The 22,220-nt window shown below is 32.9% G+C and overlaps 2 protein-coding genes across 4 annotated transcripts in view; one reads left to right on the top strand and one right to left on the bottom strand.

Annotated features, from left to right (window-relative positions):
- The first annotated feature begins 3,684 nt into the window (after nt 1–3,684).
- On the top strand, nt 3,685–6,533 carry LOC113403542 (uncharacterized). 2 transcript variants are annotated; one of them, XM_064219826.1, is made up of 4 exons: nt 3,686–3,789; nt 4,358–4,426; nt 5,640–5,773; nt 6,168–6,533. In XM_064219826.1, the coding sequence occupies exons 1-4, from the start codon at nt 3,750–3,752 to the stop codon at nt 6,324–6,326; spliced, it is 402 nt and encodes a 133-aa protein (XP_064075896.1). In that variant the 5' UTR covers nt 3,686–3,749; the 3' UTR covers nt 6,327–6,533. The 2 variants fall into 2 exon arrangements, with proteins under 2 accessions (XP_026499905.2, XP_064075896.1); XM_026644120.2 differs by lacking the exon at nt 4,358–4,426 and having other exon boundaries at nt 3,685–3,789.
- A 9,521-nt stretch (nt 6,534–16,054) lies between these two features.
- Nucleotides 16,055–22,220, bottom strand: part of LOC113403541 (cardioactive peptide) — a 43,579-nt gene continuing 37,413 nt past the window's right edge. Inside the window, exons 2-5 of one of the 2 annotated variants that reach the window (XM_064219879.1) lie at nt 19,285–19,403; nt 17,987–18,068; nt 17,256–17,323; nt 16,055–16,439 (exon numbers count right to left, since the gene is read on the bottom strand). In XM_064219879.1, the coding sequence (XP_064075949.1) occupies nt 16,284–16,439; nt 17,256–17,323; nt 17,987–18,068; nt 19,285–19,356 (378 nt within the window). In that variant the 5' untranslated portion in view covers nt 19,357–19,403 and the 3' untranslated portion in view covers nt 16,055–16,283. The remainder of the gene's footprint in view (nt 16,440–17,255; nt 17,324–17,986; nt 18,069–19,284; nt 19,404–22,220) is intronic. The other variant, XM_064219878.1, reaches the window with a different exon arrangement.

Below are 22,220 nucleotides of genomic sequence, written 5' to 3'. Positions count from 1 at the left end.
AGTTTTGATATATTTTAGACTAGCGACCCGTCCCGGCTTCGCACGGGTGCAATGCTGATACTAAATATACTACATAACGTCTTTATATACAACGTTCACAGTTTTTTCAGTCAGTTCCGGGCCATATGGATCTATATTAAATGCACAATGTATTTAAGGTACTTAATTGGATAAGGATTAATGCTGTATTTATTAAAATCGCTAAAAAGCCACGTAAATAAGCCATTATTTCTCGTACAAAGTAAAGGATAAATAATGTTGTGCTTGTATTATACATAAAAACCTTCCTCTTAAATCATTCTATCTATAAAAAAAATCCGAATCAAAGATCGTTGTTTAATTTTAAAAATCTAACCATACACAGGGACAGACAGACAGCGGGAAGCGACTTTGTTTTATACTATGTAATGATATTATTGCAATCTTGCTCCAATATTTATTCGGGAATTGGAATGGTTTGAAATTTCCGAAATGCCTTTCTAGAAGGAAATATGTTAAAATTCACGTCAATTGCATTGGAACTAGATCCAAGTTTCGAAGATTCGGAGATTTTTGGATTGGTACTTACATGTATAGATTTTTATAAGCTTGATTTTGATATTGATTGATATTTCCGTCCATAGAAATTGAGAGAAGGACCCCGGTAACCTTGGGATCTAAGATGGCCCTCGTGCCTGTAGAGTAGACTCTAACACATACTTTTCAGAGTGTATGATATCTTAACGAGTTTCCACAGCAGCCGTTCTCAAGTGATACTAGGGCGGACATATTACATATTAGTGCACAAGTTCGTGAACACAGCTGCACTCTCTATTCCCTTCCTCATAATCCGATCGGACGGCAAATCCGACATGTCCGGAAAGAGTTCCGAGGCACGAGGCACGCTTCCAATTTCCAAACTCCGAGCTGTCACTGAGAATTTTTCCATTGAAAAACCCAATAATTATCGGTTTTGGGGTTTTTACATGTACCTCGGGATCATCATCATCATAGTCAGCCTGTATTAGTCCACTGCTGGACATAGGCCTCCCCTAAGGCGCGCCACTGAGTCCGATCCTCGGCCCTTCTCATCCACTTCCTACCTAACCTAACCTAACCTCGGGATATGACGTCATATATCTTATCACTTTTAAGAGCCGGTGAAGCTGCGGAAAAAGCTGAAGCGAAAAAACGATCCAAATATTCCTGTCTTGTGTCAAATTATTTTGGTCCCATTTGCCGTTGAAACACTTGAACCTTGGAGTAGTAGTGCAAAAAGCTTCATTTAAAGTATAACACCTCGCATTGCCTCCACTGGTGACAGGAGGGCTGGTTCGTTGCCCAGAGGATCGGAATTGCGATTCAACGGGGAAACGCTGCTGGCATTCTTGATCATTCCACGCGGTCAAGATTCATACAGTAACTATTTTTAATTCATATACACTACACCAATAAGGCATAATATAAGCCGAGATGGCCCAGTGGTTAGAACGCGTGCATCTTAACCGATGATTTCGGGCTCAAACCCAGACAGGCACCACTGAATTTTCATGTGCTTAATTTGTGTTTATAATTTATCTCGTTCTCGGCGGCGAAGGAAAACATTGCGAGGAAACCTGTATGTTAATTAAAAATTTCAACGAAATTCCGCCACATGTGTATTCCACCAACCCGCATTCGAGCACCGTGGTGGAATATGCTCCAAGAGCTGCTCAAAGGGAGAGGAGGCCTTAGCGCAGCAGTGGGAAATTTACAGGATGCTAATGTATGTATGTAATGTAATTCATACAAAATATGTTACAGTCGGTATTAACTTCAAAGCACTTCAACCCCATAACACTTCGCTGGCATAAGCAAAGCGAAACCGATACACGAACAAATACTACTAAGAGAACTCTTGCCTTATTCACACAATGAAAACATAAATATGTCCGCTATTAAATTTCAGTGATAAGAAAACTTTAATACTAAGCGAAGGTCGCGGGTCCAAATTCAATTCCGATTCTATAATAAAATTCCGCAGACATTTTTTACTTTGTAAATAATACATTGGTAAAGAAGACATATTATTCGATACAAGATTATATTGATGATAAAAAAGCGTGGAGTTAATGTTCGTTGACTTCCATGCAGGAGACATAACATACATATATAATTATATTTAACTAACATGACTGTATTTTTAGACTTTGAAAAAGAGTAACTACTGTGTTTCTTGCCGGTTCTTCTCGGTAGAATCTAGTAATCTACATTACGAACTGGTGGTAGCTTCACTTAACATAGTTTTTTAAACGACAATTCAAAAGTGCTTGTAAAAGCTTACTTGAATACAGTATACTTTGATTTGATTTTATTTGAAATAAGCTAAATATTCTCGTATTTAATATATATATTAATAATTTCGTGTAGGTATATGATAACCCGATCAAAACCTATCCATAGTTAGAGATCGTTAAAAAAATAATGATTTTTTATTCGACAACCTATATCCGCTTCGTATTCGTATATAAATTCAATGAAATTCAATGACATGATATTGTCATTAAATTCCACGGATCCATGTCGATGGACCCTCTGCGTGCTGTTGGGATTCGAACCTGTAATCAAACCCTAAAGGGGTTTATAGGTTCGAATAGTCCCCTGCAATAAACCGTTGCGACGTTTAAAAATTTAGCGTAAAGCGTAACAGCGAGTTACATCAAGGAATTATAAATTCAATACATGTTCCGTATTCCATCAATTTTTAACGTATTCATCGAAAAACTTTGAAAGTGTAAGATTATAACTCTTTGATATACAATATTAGCAAATTTAATTTGTATATTTTATACGTAAAACATCCTAGTAGATGTGATTTTGTCCGTCTGTGCGATTAAGCTTTTTGCTTAATATTTTAATAAAGATAAAATTAAGATTTAATGAATGTATGTCTTACGAATAAAATAGAGTTTTTATTTTATTTTAGTCTTTATAGTGATTGTTTTGTAATTTAAATCTATATATTTTTAAATTACTTTAACTTTTATTATTTTGTTTTCGCGGCAATCAACAGTATTTTACAGTTTAATTGGCATGCAGTGTTTGCTTTTGAATGATTTTAGATAATCTGTGGATATATTATAATCAGTGATGTTATGGATATGTCATTTCGGATCTGGATATGGATACGGATATTTAAATAATATTTTACGGGTTTCAGATACGGTTACGTATACGAAATTATTTCGGATAATCCGATTGTTTCGAATAGTTCCGATTTCGGATATTAGATTATTTAGAAATGTTAAAAGAAATATATTAATTTGAATTTATTTGTAGGCTATTATTTAGTATATATAAGTAGGTATAATAACAGAAAAAACTTTAAATTACAATTAGCTACTCTCATTAAAGTGGAAATAATAATAAATATGTGGTTAAGTGTAATAATATTTTATTATAAATAAATATATATTAATCATAAACTCTTAGTAGCACACAATTAGAAAATCGCATGAAATACGTAAATGTAAGATTTGCTTACCTTTTTTCCTACTTCCATTGGAAAATGCTATATATAAGTATAAATATCAATATATCATAATTTGAAAAAAATATCTTCCCTATAAGAGTGAAATAATAACGTTGAATAAATATTTAAAACGCGTCCTCCCTCCTACGTAGTAAACAAACTTAGTTTTCTTATAAAAAGGGGTTTCTCCATCCAACCGTCACTTCGTCAGCGGCTCTGGGGCAGCCATCTTGTGAAGCGTTTCGTTATTGCTTGAATCATGTTGAAGTTAGCCGCAATTGTATCTTTAATGCTTGTTGGTAAGAATAACAATATTTAATTATTATAATTAGCTATAAAAAACAATAAAACATTTGTTTGTAAAGAGTTTCGTATTTTTCGTGCAGCCCGTCTGGGTAGGTACCACCCACTCATCATATAATCAAACGCTAAACAAAAATACTTAGTACTGTTATGTTTCGGATTGAAAATTGAGTGAACCAGTGTAACTACAGGCACACGCGATATAACATCTATGTTTCTAAGGTTGGTTTTTAGTAAGGCTTATTGGTGATGTAGTGTTTCATATTACTTACATCGCCAATGTCTATGGGCGGTGGTGACCACTACAAACTGGCGGCAAACATGACTCTGCGTCTTTCCAAAAAATTATAATTAGAATTGAAACATTTGCCTCCAAGCCGTTTCAGAAATAAACTCACATATTTGGGATCCCAGTACAAAAAGTATTTAACGCCCATATTAATAATTTTGTTTTGTGGTGATGGCATTTCTATTGTATCAACTGGCATTCGTCCAGCTGTGGGAAATTTTGACGTTGTGATCATTAATACATATTAAATTGATATTAATATTATTTTGTGCCAGCGACATGGTCGCAGGCTGAATCTAGGCGTTATAAAAGAGAAGCCGCCTCGTCCAGAGACTCCGACACAGGTATTCCAAAGAGGAATGTTCTAGAATCTAGATATGCATGAATATGTTAGCGTGCATGTTGATCGATTTAAGACGGTGTACTGTTTATTTCATGTTCATACTAAATGTTTGATATTTAATTTATTAGCATAACACGGCTTGGTCTGTAACTGCCATTGTCTTTATTTTTAAAAATGGAACCAACATAGAGGCCTATTTGCTGGAAGAATAACCGTTGAACCTATTAAAATAGTTCTACTTTTTTTATTTCGTTTACCAAAAATCGTTTATATGGACTACGTAAGACAAATATCATTACTAAGACAAAAGAGGGAAGAGGTTACATTAGGAGAAGGAACTTTTAGAAATTTTATTAATTATAAAGTACACCAGTGGTTTTCGCTGATGGGACCGTGTTTATGGTACATCCCATTATTCCAGCGCCATTATCATCAAAGTTAGAATAAAAAGAAGATAAGCCTGTACTAAGGTAATGAATTGCGATGTAAAAAGTCACAGGAACGATCCTTACCTCTTGGGCTATGTTCGTCCCCTCTCCTAACACAAGCTTTTAGCTTAAATGGAGGGCAAATAGGAATACTATTATTCCTTACAATAATAACTAAATATCACAAAACGATGTCCCTGCGTCTGTTTGTATTTCCAAAAGCGATCAATTCAAAAACTACCTATATTCGCCTGATTTCCACGAACTTTAGTTGTCATTTTGGGTAAATTATTTCAAATAAGGCGATGGTTGTTGATTATGTCGATAAATTCATGTCGACTGAGAGCTTTACTGGCTTCTAATTGGAGTTATATGTATTACGATTTAACGTTTTATGTAGAATCTTATTTTACCCTTGCAAAGCCGGGATTGTTAGCTAGAAACGACATAAGTTAAGCCGGACGATATATTGATTAATGTCATTAGATTAACATTAATAAATAAGGCATTTTTCAAAACAAGATTATATAGATGACAAAAAGCGTGGAGCCAATACTTGTTGACTTCCAGGCAGGATATATTATATATTACAAGTAAGTTTAACTAACATAATCTTCCTCAAATGTCGAAAAAGAGTTTTTTACCGGTTCATCTCACTGAAACTCAAACGTGCTTGTAAAAGCCTACTCGAATAAAGTATATTTTGATTTTAAGGTAATTCTGTAACATGATAATTCAGAAGTGTTAGGAGTCTTTAAGTTTATTAATATTGATTGTCTCCTATAGGTAGTTCGCTATGGGCTGCGAGTATTTCTTGTGACTCTTGTGGTAGCGAATGTGCGTCTGCGTGCGGTACACGACATTTCCGATCCTGCTGCTTCAACTACCTGAGGAAGAAGCGAGGACCTGACTCCCTTAAGGTGAATTAATCTAATCGTGTCCTTTTTTTTAATGTAGAGATAGATGGACGAGCAAAGGGGACACTTAATATTTATCACCCCCAATAAGACTTTGGTGCTGTAAATATTAACCATTCTAAGTAAGGCAACTAAGATGTCCCTTGTGCTTGTACTGGCTCACTAACCCTTCAAACTGGAACACTACGATACCTGTTGCTGTTTGGCTCTGGTTACCGATAAGGGCTCGCACAAAGCCCTAACACTGATAACGTTACTTCAATAACAGTTTATTTTAGGAAGTAAAGTGCGGTTAAGGAATGGACGTCAGTCATGACGTCATTAGCAAGTAACAAGGCGTACGAGCTGGTCATACTTCAAATGTACCAAAAGATTTCATAACGTCTTTCTTTTACAGTTCCTGTCGCATAATTTCCACGACTGGACTGATAATCTGAAGCCAAGGTCTTTTGCCGTCGATGACGTCCCTGATATATGGAGCATGATGCCAGGGGATTATAAGCCGTATCCCTATGATGATATGTTTGAAAATAGACTGCAAGCATACGAAACATAAATGGTCCTCTCCGGCTGCAATATTATGTTCAAACTGTATATAGAGTTAAACGTTAATGAAATGTAAAAGGAAATATATATTTTTAAATTTGTTAGTTCTTTTAAAAGACTTTGTATCTTAAACGGCTGGAGAGATATAAAATCTTAACTATTTAAAAGCATGTTATAATTTATATTATAGAATATTAATAAGATATTAATAAATTTTAATGAGAATTTATGATTTCATTGTAATTTTATGTAAAACAATTCCAATTCCCGAATAAATATTGAAGTAAGCTTACGATAAAACAAAACCGCTGTCTGTCCCGGTTTTTTTTAATAGATAGATTGATTCAAGAGGAAGGTTTATATTGTTAATACATGCACAATATAGTAGAGAAACACTGATAATTTTAGAAGGATCTTAAGTGATGTCGTAAATAATTACATTTTTTGCGCTTACATTGCAAACGCTGACTGAACCCTACGAGATAGATCTAAATAATGTACTACAGTATTGTACACCTTAAAATGGTCTTCAAAATAGTTCGCGATGGTATAAACATTTCTCTTAGGGATAACGCACAACAACCATTTTTGAAGTGTAAACTTCTATAGCCGCGTTGGGCATTTTTTGGTAGAGGAAAATCTTATAGGTTCGCGTCACCGACATGCTCATTACAGGCGCATGCGCGGCGGCCATCTGCTGTGCGTGTTAGATTTTTTATAGCGACTTAATGGATTATGTCAGGATATTTTAAGAATAATTTATATTTCTTTATTATATTTTAAGGTTAAAGGAGTAAAAAGTGTTATGTACCGAGCATCCATCACTTATATAAGCCTCACTACAAATCACGTGACTCACAATATTGAACAGAAAAGTCAAAGTACCCTCTTATTTAATATCAATGTTATCGACACAATTCAAAAATAACTTAAATTAAATTATTATTATTACAGAATTGATTAAAACACATACATAGTGTAAGCCTTGTTTGTAATTGTCTAATTATTTATTTATTTCTTACTTAATCTGACATGCGCGTGTCATGATTTTTTAAATATACTTATATAATTTTAATTGAAATAATAATATTTAGTACTGCTTTGACTTTTAAATACGTTTTTTTTTAAATTGAAATAACATGTATGAAGTATGATTATTGATTCGGTTACCGACACCGTGTTATGGCACTCCCGTCTCTTCCGTCTCGTGGCGCGGTGAGGCGAGCTGGTACTGCCTGGCACGGTGAAGCGCGGGATTTTTAACTGGGAGAAAAAGATGGAGGACAAACTAGGAAGGACGGATATTTGCTGACTTTGCTGTTAAAGTTATAAGTAATATATGTGTCGAGTGGTTTTAATATAATGGAAGTTATAATGGTAGGTAATGTGAGTTGTTTTATTATACGCGTTAGACGCTTTTCGGATGGGTGTGTCGTGTGTTCGCTTCACCGACATGCTTAATAACATTATTTCTGTAGCTATAGTAATTTTAATACAAGTTAAGTTACAATTATTTATACCTTCTGTCCAATTTCCAACCATTTAACAATTTTTTTCACAAAGTTATAAACAAAAACGCTTTTCACCCTCTCAACACCCTAGCGTTCACCCCAGATGGTTGAAAATTTTAATTTATTATTATTTTAACGTCCCAAACCACATATCAAAAAATCATAATGATACTAATTACTTGACCTTCACGGGCTTTATTGACTGGCCTATAGATACATTTGACGTATAGTCAAATATTAGATATTTTATGTTTTCGTTTGGTTATTATTTGAATTGTTTAATTGTAGAATCACTGTGTCGTACAACAGTGAGTACACAATAAATAAACAATATTTTTAAGACGAAAAATAAATAATTGAAAATTATTTTAAGTAAAACTGTAAAACAGATTTCTAGATTTCCAGATTTCTTATTAAAATCTTTTGTTTAAAATGGTGAAAAAGGAACATTCCATTAAAAAATATATTTTATGTAGAAAATTAATAATTCGATATCATAATAGTTATTAATTTTAATTGTGCAATATAAAATATGTACTTTGCTATTTCTTTGGAAAATGATTATAACTATAACTTTATTAATTTTATATCATTCGATTTTAATAGTGTTTTTTTTTCGAAAACATATTGTCATGGAATTAGGGTTATTTTAAAATCAAAATATACTTTACCCATGTAAGGTTTTATAAGCACTTTTGAATCGTCATTTTGCATATTTGTTCAGATCCTTGATCCTGAGACGATGGTAAAAGATATAATTGAATTTCTAAATGAAACAATTTAAATATGTCCAATGATCGAAAAATCTGTACTAAAACTACAAAAAAAACATTCGATGTGTTTTTTACGGAATACATAGATAGTTTTGAAACAAATATTTTCATTTCTTACTTTAGTTACCATGAGCCAATTGTATCTTTTTTTGGAAGACAATTTCATAATTGAAAGTACAAAAAGTCTTAAGAATTGTTGAAATTGACAATGACGCAAACAATGAAAATAATTTTCAAAATCAAGTACATTGACATTTATGTAAATACAAATACTATCCATAGATAATGGAATTGTATTTTAATCAAATCAAAATCAAATAAAATCAATCAATTTTATTCAACTAAACTTCACAACGAAGCGTTTTTGAATCGTCGATATTTAAACACTACCACCGTTTCGGAAAGCAGCCTCCAGCGAGAAGAAACGGCAAGAAACTCGCATAGTTGCTCTTTTCAAATAAACAGATTTACAATGCTGTTTTTTACAATAATCAGTGTCCTGTGATGGAACCCGAGCCTAAATCGAGGCGTTTTTTTCTAAAAAGTACTCTTTTAATGAATAATAAGATTTATTTATTAATTTATTCTTAATAAACTTTTTAAATTTCGTAAATGGTAAATTGGTTACATTTCCCGGTATCTTATTATATATGCGTATACCATTGCCCAAAAACGTTCTCTGTACCGCATACGAACGGAAAGAAGGGGTTACAAGTTTATTATTATTTCTTGTATTAATAATATGTATATCCGCTTTTATGGAATACTTTTGTATATTCTTTTGTATAAACATTATATTATCATAAATATTTTGTGAAGCAGCCGTTAATACAACAATTTCTTTAAATTTTTCGCGTAATGATGTCCTAGAGCTAATATTGTAAATAGTTCGGATAGCTCTTTTCTGCAGAATAAATACTATTTCAATATCTGCTGCATTACCCCATAACAACATTCCATAAGACATAAGACTGTGAAAATTACTAAAATAAACTAGTCTAGCAGTACTTATGTCCGTGAATTTTCTTATTGTTTTTATTGCATAAATGGCACTACTTAGTTTCCCTGCCAGGGCATACAAAACGGGTCCCCACTGAAGTTTGGAGTCAAGGGTTATCCCTAGAAAGGCCGTCGACTCAACAAACTCAAGTCTTTCATTATTCAAAATGACGGCAGAAGAATTTGATTCGACATTTGGCAGAGAAAACAAAATACATTTAGTCTTTTTTGCATTTAGTACCAAATTATTTATGTCAAGCCAACCAAGAACCCGCGACAGAGCATAGTCATAGTTGTTTATTTTTCTGTAAAAATGTCAAAAAGCAAATAAATTATTGAAAAACTTTTACTGATAGGCATAAAATTGTTCAAATTAATTTGTAAAATAATAATTAGGGGCTTCCATTCCTCTGGTTGCCGATGCCTCCAGACCTCCAAATCCGGTCCTGATAGAAAGGATAGAGTGAGTATTCCTTAAGCATATAGGATATGTTATTGAAATGTATTTATTTAAACATAGAGTAATTAAATTTGTGGTCACGACTAATAACTGATTTTAATGATACTAATGGAATTCTGTAAAATGATTCAAAAGTGCTTGCGGGAGTTTGAATAAAGAGTTTTTTTGTTTTGCTGACGGTACTCAGGTAGAGTTGCCACGTTTGAAAGTTTGATGTACAATCTGTGGTAATGTTTCATATATAAAAAATATCGATAAGGAAGACAGATGTTTAATATAGAAAACCTGGAGAGCAGTTCAATTTACAGTTGAACTTGAAACTCGGTCATAAATTTTCGACGAACATGGAGAATTATATGTACTCAATATTATATAAACGAAAAAAACTCTGTTTGTTTGTATGTCTGTGGCTCGAACCCATACATAGGCTACTTTTTACGCATACCTGACGACCAACCCCTAAAACGCGAGTGACCAACCCCTAAGTCGCAAATGATAACTAGCAAGATAAAGCTCATTACACAATACAGGAATGTATTATATTCGAAAAAGAGCATAAATTTTGTATTCTTTGATTAAATTACATGTATTTTAGTTAAACTATGAATTCCGCCAAGTTTCTTCTAGAATCTGAATTCCGTACCGTACCGTAAATTGACGAAATGAGTTCCGTTACTTTCAGACGTTATCTAACACAGAGTTAATAATTATTTTGTGGGTTAATACGGTTATACGACAGGATTAAAGGTTAGAAGAAAATGTTCAAAATTTTTAAATTGTATAATACGAATACAATCATGGATCGTTTTTGTGTTAAAAGATATTATAAAACTAATTGCTTTCGAAGATTTTCATTCCAGCTATTTTAAACTACGAATATTTTAAGCATAATTTTTCTTAAGTGACACTTAGATATCATTACATAGTATAAAACAAAGTCGCTTCCCGCTGTCTGTCCCTACGTATGCTTAGATCTTTAAAACTACGCAACGGATTTTGAAACGGTTTTTTTTAATAGATTGATTCAAGAAGAAGGTTTATATGTATAATACACGCACAATATAGTAGAGAAACACTGATCATTTTAGGGTTTCTAACGTGATGTCGTAAATGAACACATGTTTTTGCGCTTACATTGCAAACGCTGGCTGAACACTACGAGATAGATCAAAATAATATACTACAGTATTGTACAAAGTCCTTGATGGTATGTCTCTTAGGGATAACCCACAGTAAATAAAATAATGGCTTATGGCAATACTTCATTAATTAAGTACCTTAAACACATTGTGCATTTAATATAGATCAATATGGCCCTGAATTGACTTAAAAAGCTGTTAACGTTGTATGTAAATACTTTCTGTAGTATATTTAGTATTGAAAGCAGGGGCGGATCACTAGTGTGAAATAAAACCTCTAAATAAACATTTTAGTCTCGAACTTAAAGTAAACATAGCTTTAATATAAAAAAGGAAGACTTCGTGTTAACTTCATTCTGCGGACGAGCGTCGGACGGCCATCTTGTATTGCGTTTTGTTATTGCATTATCATGTTTAAAGTTACAACAGTTTTTGTTTTTATGTTGATTGGTAAGTTTTATCTCTTGGTTAGTATTGTGTTCCGGTTTGAAGAATGAGTGATTCAGGGTATATACAGGCACAAGGGACATAAAATCTTTGCCGTTATTTTGGGCAATTATACGGCATTTTTTTTATTAGTCACATTCATTGTACCTAACGTGGGTATTGTAACAAAGTGTTTAGACGAGCGAGCGAAGATATACCGAAACTAAAATATTTATGTCTCTTATTCTGAGCCGTGTCATAATTATAAGGATAAATAAGGATACTTTGCCGTTTAATAAATTCAAATAATTTGTAAAAATTACATTGGTAAAGAAGGCATATTATTCGATACAAGATTATATAGATGATAAAAAAGCGTGGAGTTAATGCTTGCTGACTTCCAGGCAGGAGACATAACATACATATATAAATGTATTTAACTGAAATTACTTTGTATTTTTAAATGTTGAAAGAGAATCGCTACTGAATTTCTTGCCGGTTCTTCTCGGTATAATCGGCATTCCGAACCGGCGGTAGCTTCATTTAATAAAGTTTGTTAAATGACTATTCAAAAGTGCTTGTAAAAGCCCACTTGAACAAAGTATAATTTGATTTTGATTTTTGCATTATTTCTAAATGACAAGATGTTTAAGTAATATAAATATACTTGGATTTTAAAATACAATTAAAATAAAACAATTGTAAGATAAATTGAACAGCGTCAGTAACTTTTGTGGCTCTAAGCTGCGTAATTAGAATACATTGGTCGCTTTCAAAGTACCCCAACACCTTACCATAATTCAATATATATTATTGTAAAACCTTACTTAAAAAATCCTAGATTTTCGTTAGTATTCACGAAAACTTAAGAAAATGATGATATAAATATGTTTTATAGTCAATAGCACTCAGCATTTTACCAAATGTAAAATAATAAATTTCACCAATAAAATATACTTTATTCAAGTAGGCTTTTACAAGCACTTTTGAATCGTCATTTAACAAACTATTTTAAGTAAAGCTACCACCGGTTCGGAATGTAGATTCTACCGAGAAGAACCGGCAAGTAACTCAGTGATTACTCTTTTTCAACGTCTAAAAATACAGTCATGTTAGTTAAATACAATTATATAAGTATGTCATGTCTCCTGCCTGAAAGTCAACAAGCATTAACTCCACGCTCCGTTCAAGTTCCTGAGTTTATCCCTACATACAAAAAAACTATACTATGTCGTATCACACGACTCTGGATTCGTGTCACGTCAAAACGATATTATATTCAATACTACAGAGCAACTTGATGCGTTAATTGCGTTCAATATTAAGTCGTTTTAAATTCTAGAAGAGTTGTGACATCAATTTAAACTGAATAAATTCATTTGATAATGATTAAACTCTTAAACGACATACTTCTTTACGAATATTATAAACACGCACATCGCAGTCTTAGTTAAACCGAAACCAAAATCACTATTAACGAAATCACTTTAGAATTTAAAAAAAAAATCGTGATACGAAATTAAAATTACACTACGTTTTTTCCTAAATATATAACCTTTTATTGAAGTAAAGAAAACAGACGTATTTCCGTTTGTTTATTTAAAAAAAAAAGCTATATTTTAATTGAGCCATTATTTTACAGTAAACATTATTTTGAATTCTATCGATGTGTTACTAAAATTACAGATTACTTTTGGTTTTATTTTTTTATTTTATTGTAATTACAAATGATTAAAAGTAAGATTTAAACATAATGTTACGTTTAGTTAGTCTGCAAGTGATGGTATGCAATTGAAAATCAATTATTCGTATTTATTATTTAGCTAGCTGAACCTACGGCTTTGCGTATCTTAACATTTAGTTCGATGTAATTACAAGGGTATCCATGTCAACAGCAAGATTAATATTATAACGGTTTAAATAGCCAATGGTGGTCAAGACATCCTCAAAGCTTTGTAGTCTGCCCTCAGTAATTTTCCTATACGTATAATAAAATTGGAATGTCTGTTATAGTGTAATATTAAAATAAACGTTTTAAATATAGTGTAATATTAAAATAAACGTTTTAAATAAATGTATATGTATCACAATTTTTATCTCTCTGTTTGTTCCGGCTAATCTCTGGAACGGCTGGACCGATTTTGACGGGACTTTCACTGGCAGATAGTTAATGTAATAAGGACTAAATTAGGTTACTTTTATTTTAGAATTATATATAGAATAATAATAAGGTTAGTATTAAATAAAATGAATGGGAAGTTGCCAGGGAGTCCATTTTAGAACTGCATATGTTTTTTTTTTTATTTTTATAGGAAGTTTGCTAACAGCTGGTTTGACATGCAATTCGTGTGGGAAGGAGTGTGCATCCGCGTGCGGCACGAGGTACTTCAGATCCTGCTGCTTCAACTATCTGAGGAGGAAAAGGGGTCCGGACACACTGCAGGTGGGTGGCATTTCGTGTCGAGTTTTTTTTTAAGGAATACTAGCAACGCCCCAAATGAATTAAGGGATTACTAATATTCCTATTTATCCTTCCTTTTAAGCTTATCACTTGTGTTAGGATTGGGTAAAATAGCCCAAGGGGTCAGGATCAGATCCTGCGAGTTTTTACATCACTAGGCTCGTAAACCACTGCGCTATTGACGCTTTGAGACAAATTAACAGTGATTTTTTTGATGTAATACGTAGACGGACCGGCAAATGGACCACATGGTATTAAGTGGTCACCACCGCCCATAGACATTGGTGCTGTTAGATATATTAACCATCTCTTACATCGCCAATGCGCCACCAGCCTTGGGAACTAAGATGTTATGTCCCTTGTGCCTGTAGTTACACTGGCTCAACCTTCAAACCGGAACACAACAATGCAAAATATTGCTGCTCGGCGGCAGAATATCTGATGAGTGGGTGGTTTTTTTAGTGGCAGTTTTTGAGTGGCACAAAGCCCTACCACCAAGTAAATTATGATTGTTAAATATTATCTTTTATTGGGCGATATCATATAAAAAAAAATTACATTTCAAAATTAACTCGTCAAATGTTCTACTATTTACTAGGACAAGGTTATTTATTTATTTATATATGTACGAAACAAAGATCAAGATATTCTGGTTGACTATAAAGATATATCAATATAAGCTCAGTCAGTTGATTTTGTATGTCTGTCTATGTAAGATACCTTTGGCATATAAAGCAACGTGTTTAAGGCACGTTGAACACATTCGATACTGTGATTGCATTAAAAGATGGATTCCAGACGACACTGGGTAACTCAGGTTCTTAAAAATGTATTATATAAAATAATTCGCGTCCTAGTAGATAATCCTTTCCTAATGTTTCATGAATCCCAAGAATTCCGCGGCTGTATCACACAAACCGCTATCCCCCATTTTATTCCGTCGAAGGGTGAATTAAAAAAGTAGCCCATACTCTTTCCCGGAACTCAAACTATCTCCATACCAAATTCCATCTAAATCGTTTCAGCGGTAACAAAAATAGTTAATTTCTCATTTATAATATTAGTATAGATATTGTTTAAACGCGTTTAACTGCTAAGTTTTATAAACAATTGCGTTTTTTTTGCAGTTTTTGTCTAAAAACGTTCAATACTGGAAACCAAAAACCAAGCTTATCGAAGATGAGTGGTCAGGAGTCATGCTGAGCGACTTCGAACATTTTATTCAAGCAAATGGAATTGATACTGCGTTAAATAGCGTTTATTTGTAAATAAGCTAATGACAGCAGCCGTTTTAAATGGTATATTGAAGTTGACATACATATTTTTTTGGGTACTAAAATATTAAAGGCAAATGTCTTAAATATACAGCCATATCGATGTTTTTACGATGGCGTCGACTAAATTAGAATGTATTACATTTAATTAAATATTATATTAATTATTATTATCTGTATATTACAGAGTATCTGTCACTTTGTCTATTAAACATTATAATATTATATTTTTAATCTGTTAGCATGAACGTTGACAGATACTCGTCATGGCGGGAAAATTGATTCTCGGATATGTATTCGATATGTAATCGAATCGAGTAAAACATTATTTAAAATTATATTAAAAGAATAAAAGAAAACCTAATAAAGATTGTTTTATTAAGTTTTTGCAACGATGAATGTTCTTTGTTTTTAAATGAGTATGTGTTAATAAAAATAAATAATTTATGAGAGATTGATTTATTTTCTCGATTTAAACATAAATATTTCTTAAAATAATAACAATTATTAACAAATATAGCTCTTAAACTACGGGAGTAATTTAATTATGTATTTAAAATTATTAAATAATAATCGTGGTGAAAATAACAATGTCTCCATTGTTTTTAAAATTAAATAATTACGTAACTATATTCTAATAATTTAAAAATATATACAATAATTAATAATGTCACCTCCTAGGCTAAATTTGAATATATTTTATTTAACGAATAGCGCATATTTTTCCATAAAAATTTTACGCGCCGAAAATATTCAAAATGGCGCCTTAAATTGTCATCAAACGCTACGGTAAGTAAAATACTTCGCTTGATTATAAGCCTTAACATACAAAATATAAGAGTCATTACGGTTTATCTTTTCTTTTCATTAAATACACTCGTTTTTTTTTTTTTAATTCAGCCATTTCATTTCTTCTTTGCCTTTTTAATTGAACATTTCTTTTTGTTTCCGTCTCGCGATTTCGGCGCTGGCTTCTTGGATCGCTTCGAATAATCTCGCCTCGTTTAATATCTGGTGGGACAGTTCGTCGATGGCGTTCGCATCGGAGTCCATGGGCGCGATCGTGTCGTCGTCTCCGAACTAGAAAATGTTTGAATCATATAAATAATCATCAATATCTACCGATAGTATAAAACAAAGTCGCGGTTCAATAAGGTTCTATATACACAACTTTTAGGTTGAAAAACAATCATAAAAACAAAAATGCTTGTTTTTCTGGCTAGGAAACTTGAAATACTGGGCTTTTCTCTACAAAAGTATGTATGTATTATACATATAAACATTCCTCTTGAATAAGTCTGTTCATTGATGAAAACCGTATTAAAATCCGTTGCGCACTTTAAAAGATCCAAGCGTACAGACGGGAAGTGAGTTCGTATTATTCTATGTAGAGATTTAGTGAGTTGGTAGCGCTATTCTGTCAGAACAACTTCGAAATTCAGTGCAGAATACGATCGTAAAAACGTCAGAAGACATCGCGACATCGAGTACTAAAAAAGATTCAGGCGTCAAAATAAAAAGACTTCAATATTCGTGAAAACTACACCACTAACTGACGCGGAGATATAATTTTTGGTCTCGGAGTAATTTTCGGAATATATTCCAAAATCGAAAAATTCTAAATTAGAATTTTTAAATGAATTCGAATTCAATTTAATTGATAGGGCTTTGTGCCCATCTGGGTAGGTACCACCCATTCATCAGGTGGTCTGCTGCTAAACAGCAATACTCAGTATTATTGTGTTTTGGTTTAAGTAAGCCAGTGTAACTGCAGTGTACAAGGGACATAAAATATTAGTTCCCAGATGAATGATGATTTTTCTTACTGCGTTAATGTCTATGAGATATGTAATAGAAAAAATATGCTTTTTTTCTTAATTAATAAACTCGTTTTACCTGACGTTGCCTGTATAGTTCCTGGACTGGCATTCCGGGGATGGTCTGAGAGCGCTTGCGTCCGCAGCCTGGAAATATAAACATACATTTAAATTACAAATCTCCGCAGTTTTCACCTGCCAAGTGTCAAATGATGATATTCAGCCACGGATTTTAACAAGGGAGAGCAGTCCATCTTAACTCTCATAATCTGGTGGAACGGAAAATCCGAGACATCAGAACGAGGTCATGCCCAACGTCACTTCTAACTATATATATTTAATATAACAGAAGAAATATATTAGAGATATAAACACAAATTAAGCAAATAAAATTCATGATGATTGTCTGTGTATGGTTGTTGTGTTTGGGCTTTTTGTGAGCCCGCGTGAAGGTGTTCTGTTGCCAAACAGCAATACATAGTGTGTTTGTGTTCCGATTTGAATTGTGAGTGAGCCAGTTTAACCACACGAGGGTCATAACATCTTAGTTCCCAAGATTGGTGTTGCATTGGCGATGTAGAATTAGTTAATATTTCTTACAGCACCAATATCAATTGGGGGTGATGACCACTTAACATATGGTGGCATATATGCCGCCTGCCAATAACATTAAAAAATCTCGGAACTACGACCGACTATGTTGCGACGGCTGATGCCAAATTTTTTATGGCCTTTATTATGGCAATGTGAGCTGATTCTCAAGATAGTATTCTTTCTTTCAAATTGTCAAATCAATTGTAAAATTGTCACCAGTGAAAGCGTTGCAGAACGGCCTCTTCTTCGCTGTCAGGATAACATCATCACTGAGCCGAGGGTCGTAAGATCTGGGGATCTGGAAACATGAAACCAAATACGTCATGGAGTTATTTCAAGAGTCATAGTAGCTTCCATTATGATTCGAATTCATAGTATCGGACTTACGACGATAACTGTACGAAAAATTAAAAACAAAATCGAGAGCATTTTTTTATAGTATTATATAGCTCAGTTATATATAAAAAAAGTAATGAAATTATCGCCTCCAGGCTGTTTCAAATAACTAAAATATAATTATTATTGTACATGCAAAATGGAAAAAAAAAAAATATCCCGCTGAGTTTCTTTCGCCGGTTCTTCTCATTTTTGACTATCAATAAGCGAGTGTAAACACTTCTATATTGAATAAAGATTTTTGACTTTGACTTTGACTATTATTTATTAATCCGGTTACTATATTTAAAACTATTTTTTTTATTGAATTATTTAATTAACTTTTTTAATATACATAAATACTAGCTTTGCAGTATATTAGATAGTTTTTTTTTTTTTTTGTTGGCAAGTGATTACCACCGCCCATGGACATCTGCAACACCAGGGGGGTTGCAGGTGCATTGCCGGCCTAAAATTCTATGTGTTAAGCTATCTCTATTCGAAATTTCACCCAAATCTGTCTAGTCGTTTTTGCGTGATTGGCTAACTAGTTTACAGGCTGCTAAATTTATTAGTATTATAGTATTTTTCTAATGTCACCTTCAAACTTTTATCCTACTTTGTCTACTTCGCTTGATCTCATAGTGCATACTGTCCGTAAAGAAAACGATTCGTTTGTTGAATATAGTAACCGATAAGACTTGGGAACCTTAAAAAAAAGTCTCGTGAACAAGACATTCGTAGATAATGTCGAAATATCGAGCTCCACCAAATAAAAATAAAAAACATGGTAAATATCCCGTTTTAGATACTGTTAGTAACTTAAAAAAAAGAGCCTAAACTTTTCTTGAAGGCCGGCAACGCCGCTGGTGTTGCAGATGTTAATGGGGTGGTAGTCAATTTTTGATGGTGAGCCTTTTGAAATAATATTTTCTTGGTATATAACTAAAACTTAGTTAATCAGTGACCGTTTTAGTAAATGGTCGATTATAACTGTATAATTGGTGGCGCTTCATAGATTCACTTCGTTTAAATTTAGACTATTGACGTGACAAGCGTTAATTTATTATTAATAAATTAATAATAATAATAATTTATTATTATTATTAATTTCTTAAGATATAATAAAATGTACATACTGTGGCTGTAAGACAGCAATCCAAGGCGCATAATGCGATTAAGAGCATTAACGAAACGCGACAGACGGACATGGCGGGAAAAGTTGACAGCTTGACAGTTGAAAATCAAAATGGCGTATCTGAAATAAAAGGAAAAAATAATTATTTAAGCTAAAACACTGCATACAGATAATATAGACGGAAAGGTTCCGCTCGAAAGACAAAATATCTTTTTTTTTTTAATTTATTATCATTGCAACTGACAGTTATTTACGATACAATTATATCGCTCCTTAAATGTGTTAAGTTTACATTGAGATGGTCATATTTCAAAGCTTAAATTAAAAAAAAAGCTGAAATACAATAATGTTTGTTAAAGGTGTCGGTAATATCATGACTGGGAGCTTCCCTGGCGCCGCGTACACCAATTGTCCACTCACCACCCAAAAAACCATTTCCGTACTTCCGGTTCCGGTTGACATTTAATACAACTTTTTAATTGCAATAGAACACAGAGCTCCAAAAATGTCAATATTATATTTTTTCTGTCGAGACCCTATATATATTGGAGCGAACCAAACGTTAGCGCGATTCAGAAATCAGCCCCTTCATGCAAATTGTCATTACAAATTAATCATTTTTTTACGGTTTAACAAAATCAAATCAAAATATACATTATTCAAGTAGGCTTTAACAAAAACTTTTGAATCGTCATTTTACAAACTATATTAAAGTGAAGCTACCACCGGTTGGAAATGCAGATTCTACCGAGAAGAACTGACAAGAAACTCAGTAGCTATGTTAGTTAAATACAATTATATATGTATATAAGATGCGTGTCAACAAGTATAATATTTTTACGATATAAATGTTTTATGGTCGGGAAGCTAGTATAACATAAATATACTTTCTAATAAAACAATATCATTGTTAAATACTATGTCATTCCGATCTTTAGTTTAAAATCGTGGCGCTCTGCGGGATGTCTTGTCTATGAAATGCATTTTACTAAATACCAACGGATACATATCTATAGTAATATTAAATCTGTCTGTTAACTCTTCACTGTTAAACAAGCTCAGACGTAATTTGACATGGCCTTTTTTAGTGCACTCGTGGGGTTTATTTGTGTAAAGGTTCGTGTCTTATAGTTTTATAAGTTTCGCGCTAGTAAACCCGCATATTCAGCTAGTATTCAAATTTAATATATTATACTAAGAGTGTTTAAAGCTCATTTTTTATATTAACATAAAGATTACTAACAGTATTTGAAACGGGATATTTACCATGTTTTTTATTTTTATTTGGTGGAGCTCGATATTTCGACGTTATCTACGAATGTCTTGTTCACGAGAACAAATAAAAAACATGGTAAATATCCCGTTTTAAATACTGTTAGTAAAAAAAATAAACAAGTTAATTTAAAATCTTATATAACATAAAGATTATTGAAAATATTGTTGCCATACATAAAATCAGTTTTAGTGGAAATTTTGCTAGTAAATGAATATTTTTTCAACATATTATAACAAAAAAACACACACACAAACCAAATTATATAAATAATCAAGATATTACAAAAACTACGTTCTCTGTATATTTAAAAAATAAAAATTGTTTAAAAATGTCTTAATAAAATCTAGTATCCAAAACATTCGGAATAAATTTATATATATTTTTTTGTATGGCCTAGTTATGTTAAAAAGCGCATCTGATGGTATGTGGTCACCGTCGCCCATAGACATCTGTGCAGTATTAACATCATCCAAGCGCCACCAATCTTGGGAACTGAGATATCCCTTATACTTCGAGCAGTCACTTTTCAAATCAGAACTCAATAATACTGACTGACGGATTACAGTATATACACAGACAGATAGAGAACCTCCCTTTTTTAAAGTCGTTTGAAACTTAGTAACTACTGAGTTTCTGTTGATATGACTCATTAGATCTTTGATTCTCAAACGATAGAAAAATATCTTGCGAAATAATTCTCAAATGCTTTTGGAAGACCTCTAATCCATTATAAATGTTGAACAACATCATGAAGTTAAATTGTTAAATTAACTTTTATCTTTTAAGGGTCCAAGAGTAAATATCTATCTATTTAAACACTTAACAATTACAGAAATCAAAGGTTAACTTGTTAAGACAGTTCTGTTACAGATGAACGAACTTGTACCCTCTACTTTTATAATCAAATTGTAGTTCGAGATATTTGTGCTTAACTTCGTATCCCAAGACGTCTTAATTTCACGGGACACTTCGACTTTCCCGGGATATTTCCTTTTATTTATTTAAAAAGAAAAAAAAGCAAATTTTTGAAAAGAATATTTGCAATAATCCACTAAAAAATATTTAAAAAATCGTAATCGTGTCCCAAATGGGTAACCCCGGCTTTTAATATTTCTTACAGCGTCCATAGTGGTGACCACTTACAACCAGGTAAACCATTATATGCTATATACTATTTGAAATACCAACAAACAAACAGATGCTACAAGTCTATAATATTAGTGTATATTTATAATGGTTAAGCAGATGAGATCTTGAATTAAACTAAGCCGAGATGACACGGTTTAAGATAATTTTAATTCTAAGGAAGTTCAAACCCGGGTAAGAACTGTGTGATTTTCTTGCTTATCAACCTTATGTTATAGGTTGGTGGCCACCTGATGGTAAGTGGTCTCCACCGCCCATAGACAATGGCGCTGTAAGAAATACCAATGCGCCACCAACCTTGGGAACTAAGATGTAGTTACACTGTCTCACTCACCCTTCAAACCGGAACACAACAATACTGAGTACTGTTGTTTGGCGGTAGAATATCTGATGAGTGGGTGGTACCCAACGGGCTTGAACAAAGCCCTACCACCAAGTATATGTGTAGTAGGCATTCTTGCCTACGGTCCCGGGGCTGTCTGTTTGTCATTTTTGAATTTGATTAAATTTACTAC

The sequence above is a fragment of the Vanessa tameamea genome, chromosome 29 (assembly GCF_037043105.1).
Source record: "Vanessa tameamea isolate UH-Manoa-2023 chromosome 29, ilVanTame1 primary haplotype, whole genome shotgun sequence".
NCBI classification, from domain to species: domain Eukaryota; kingdom Metazoa; phylum Arthropoda; class Insecta; order Lepidoptera; family Nymphalidae; genus Vanessa; species Vanessa tameamea.
This window is presented reverse-complemented; position numbering and strand designations above follow the sequence as displayed.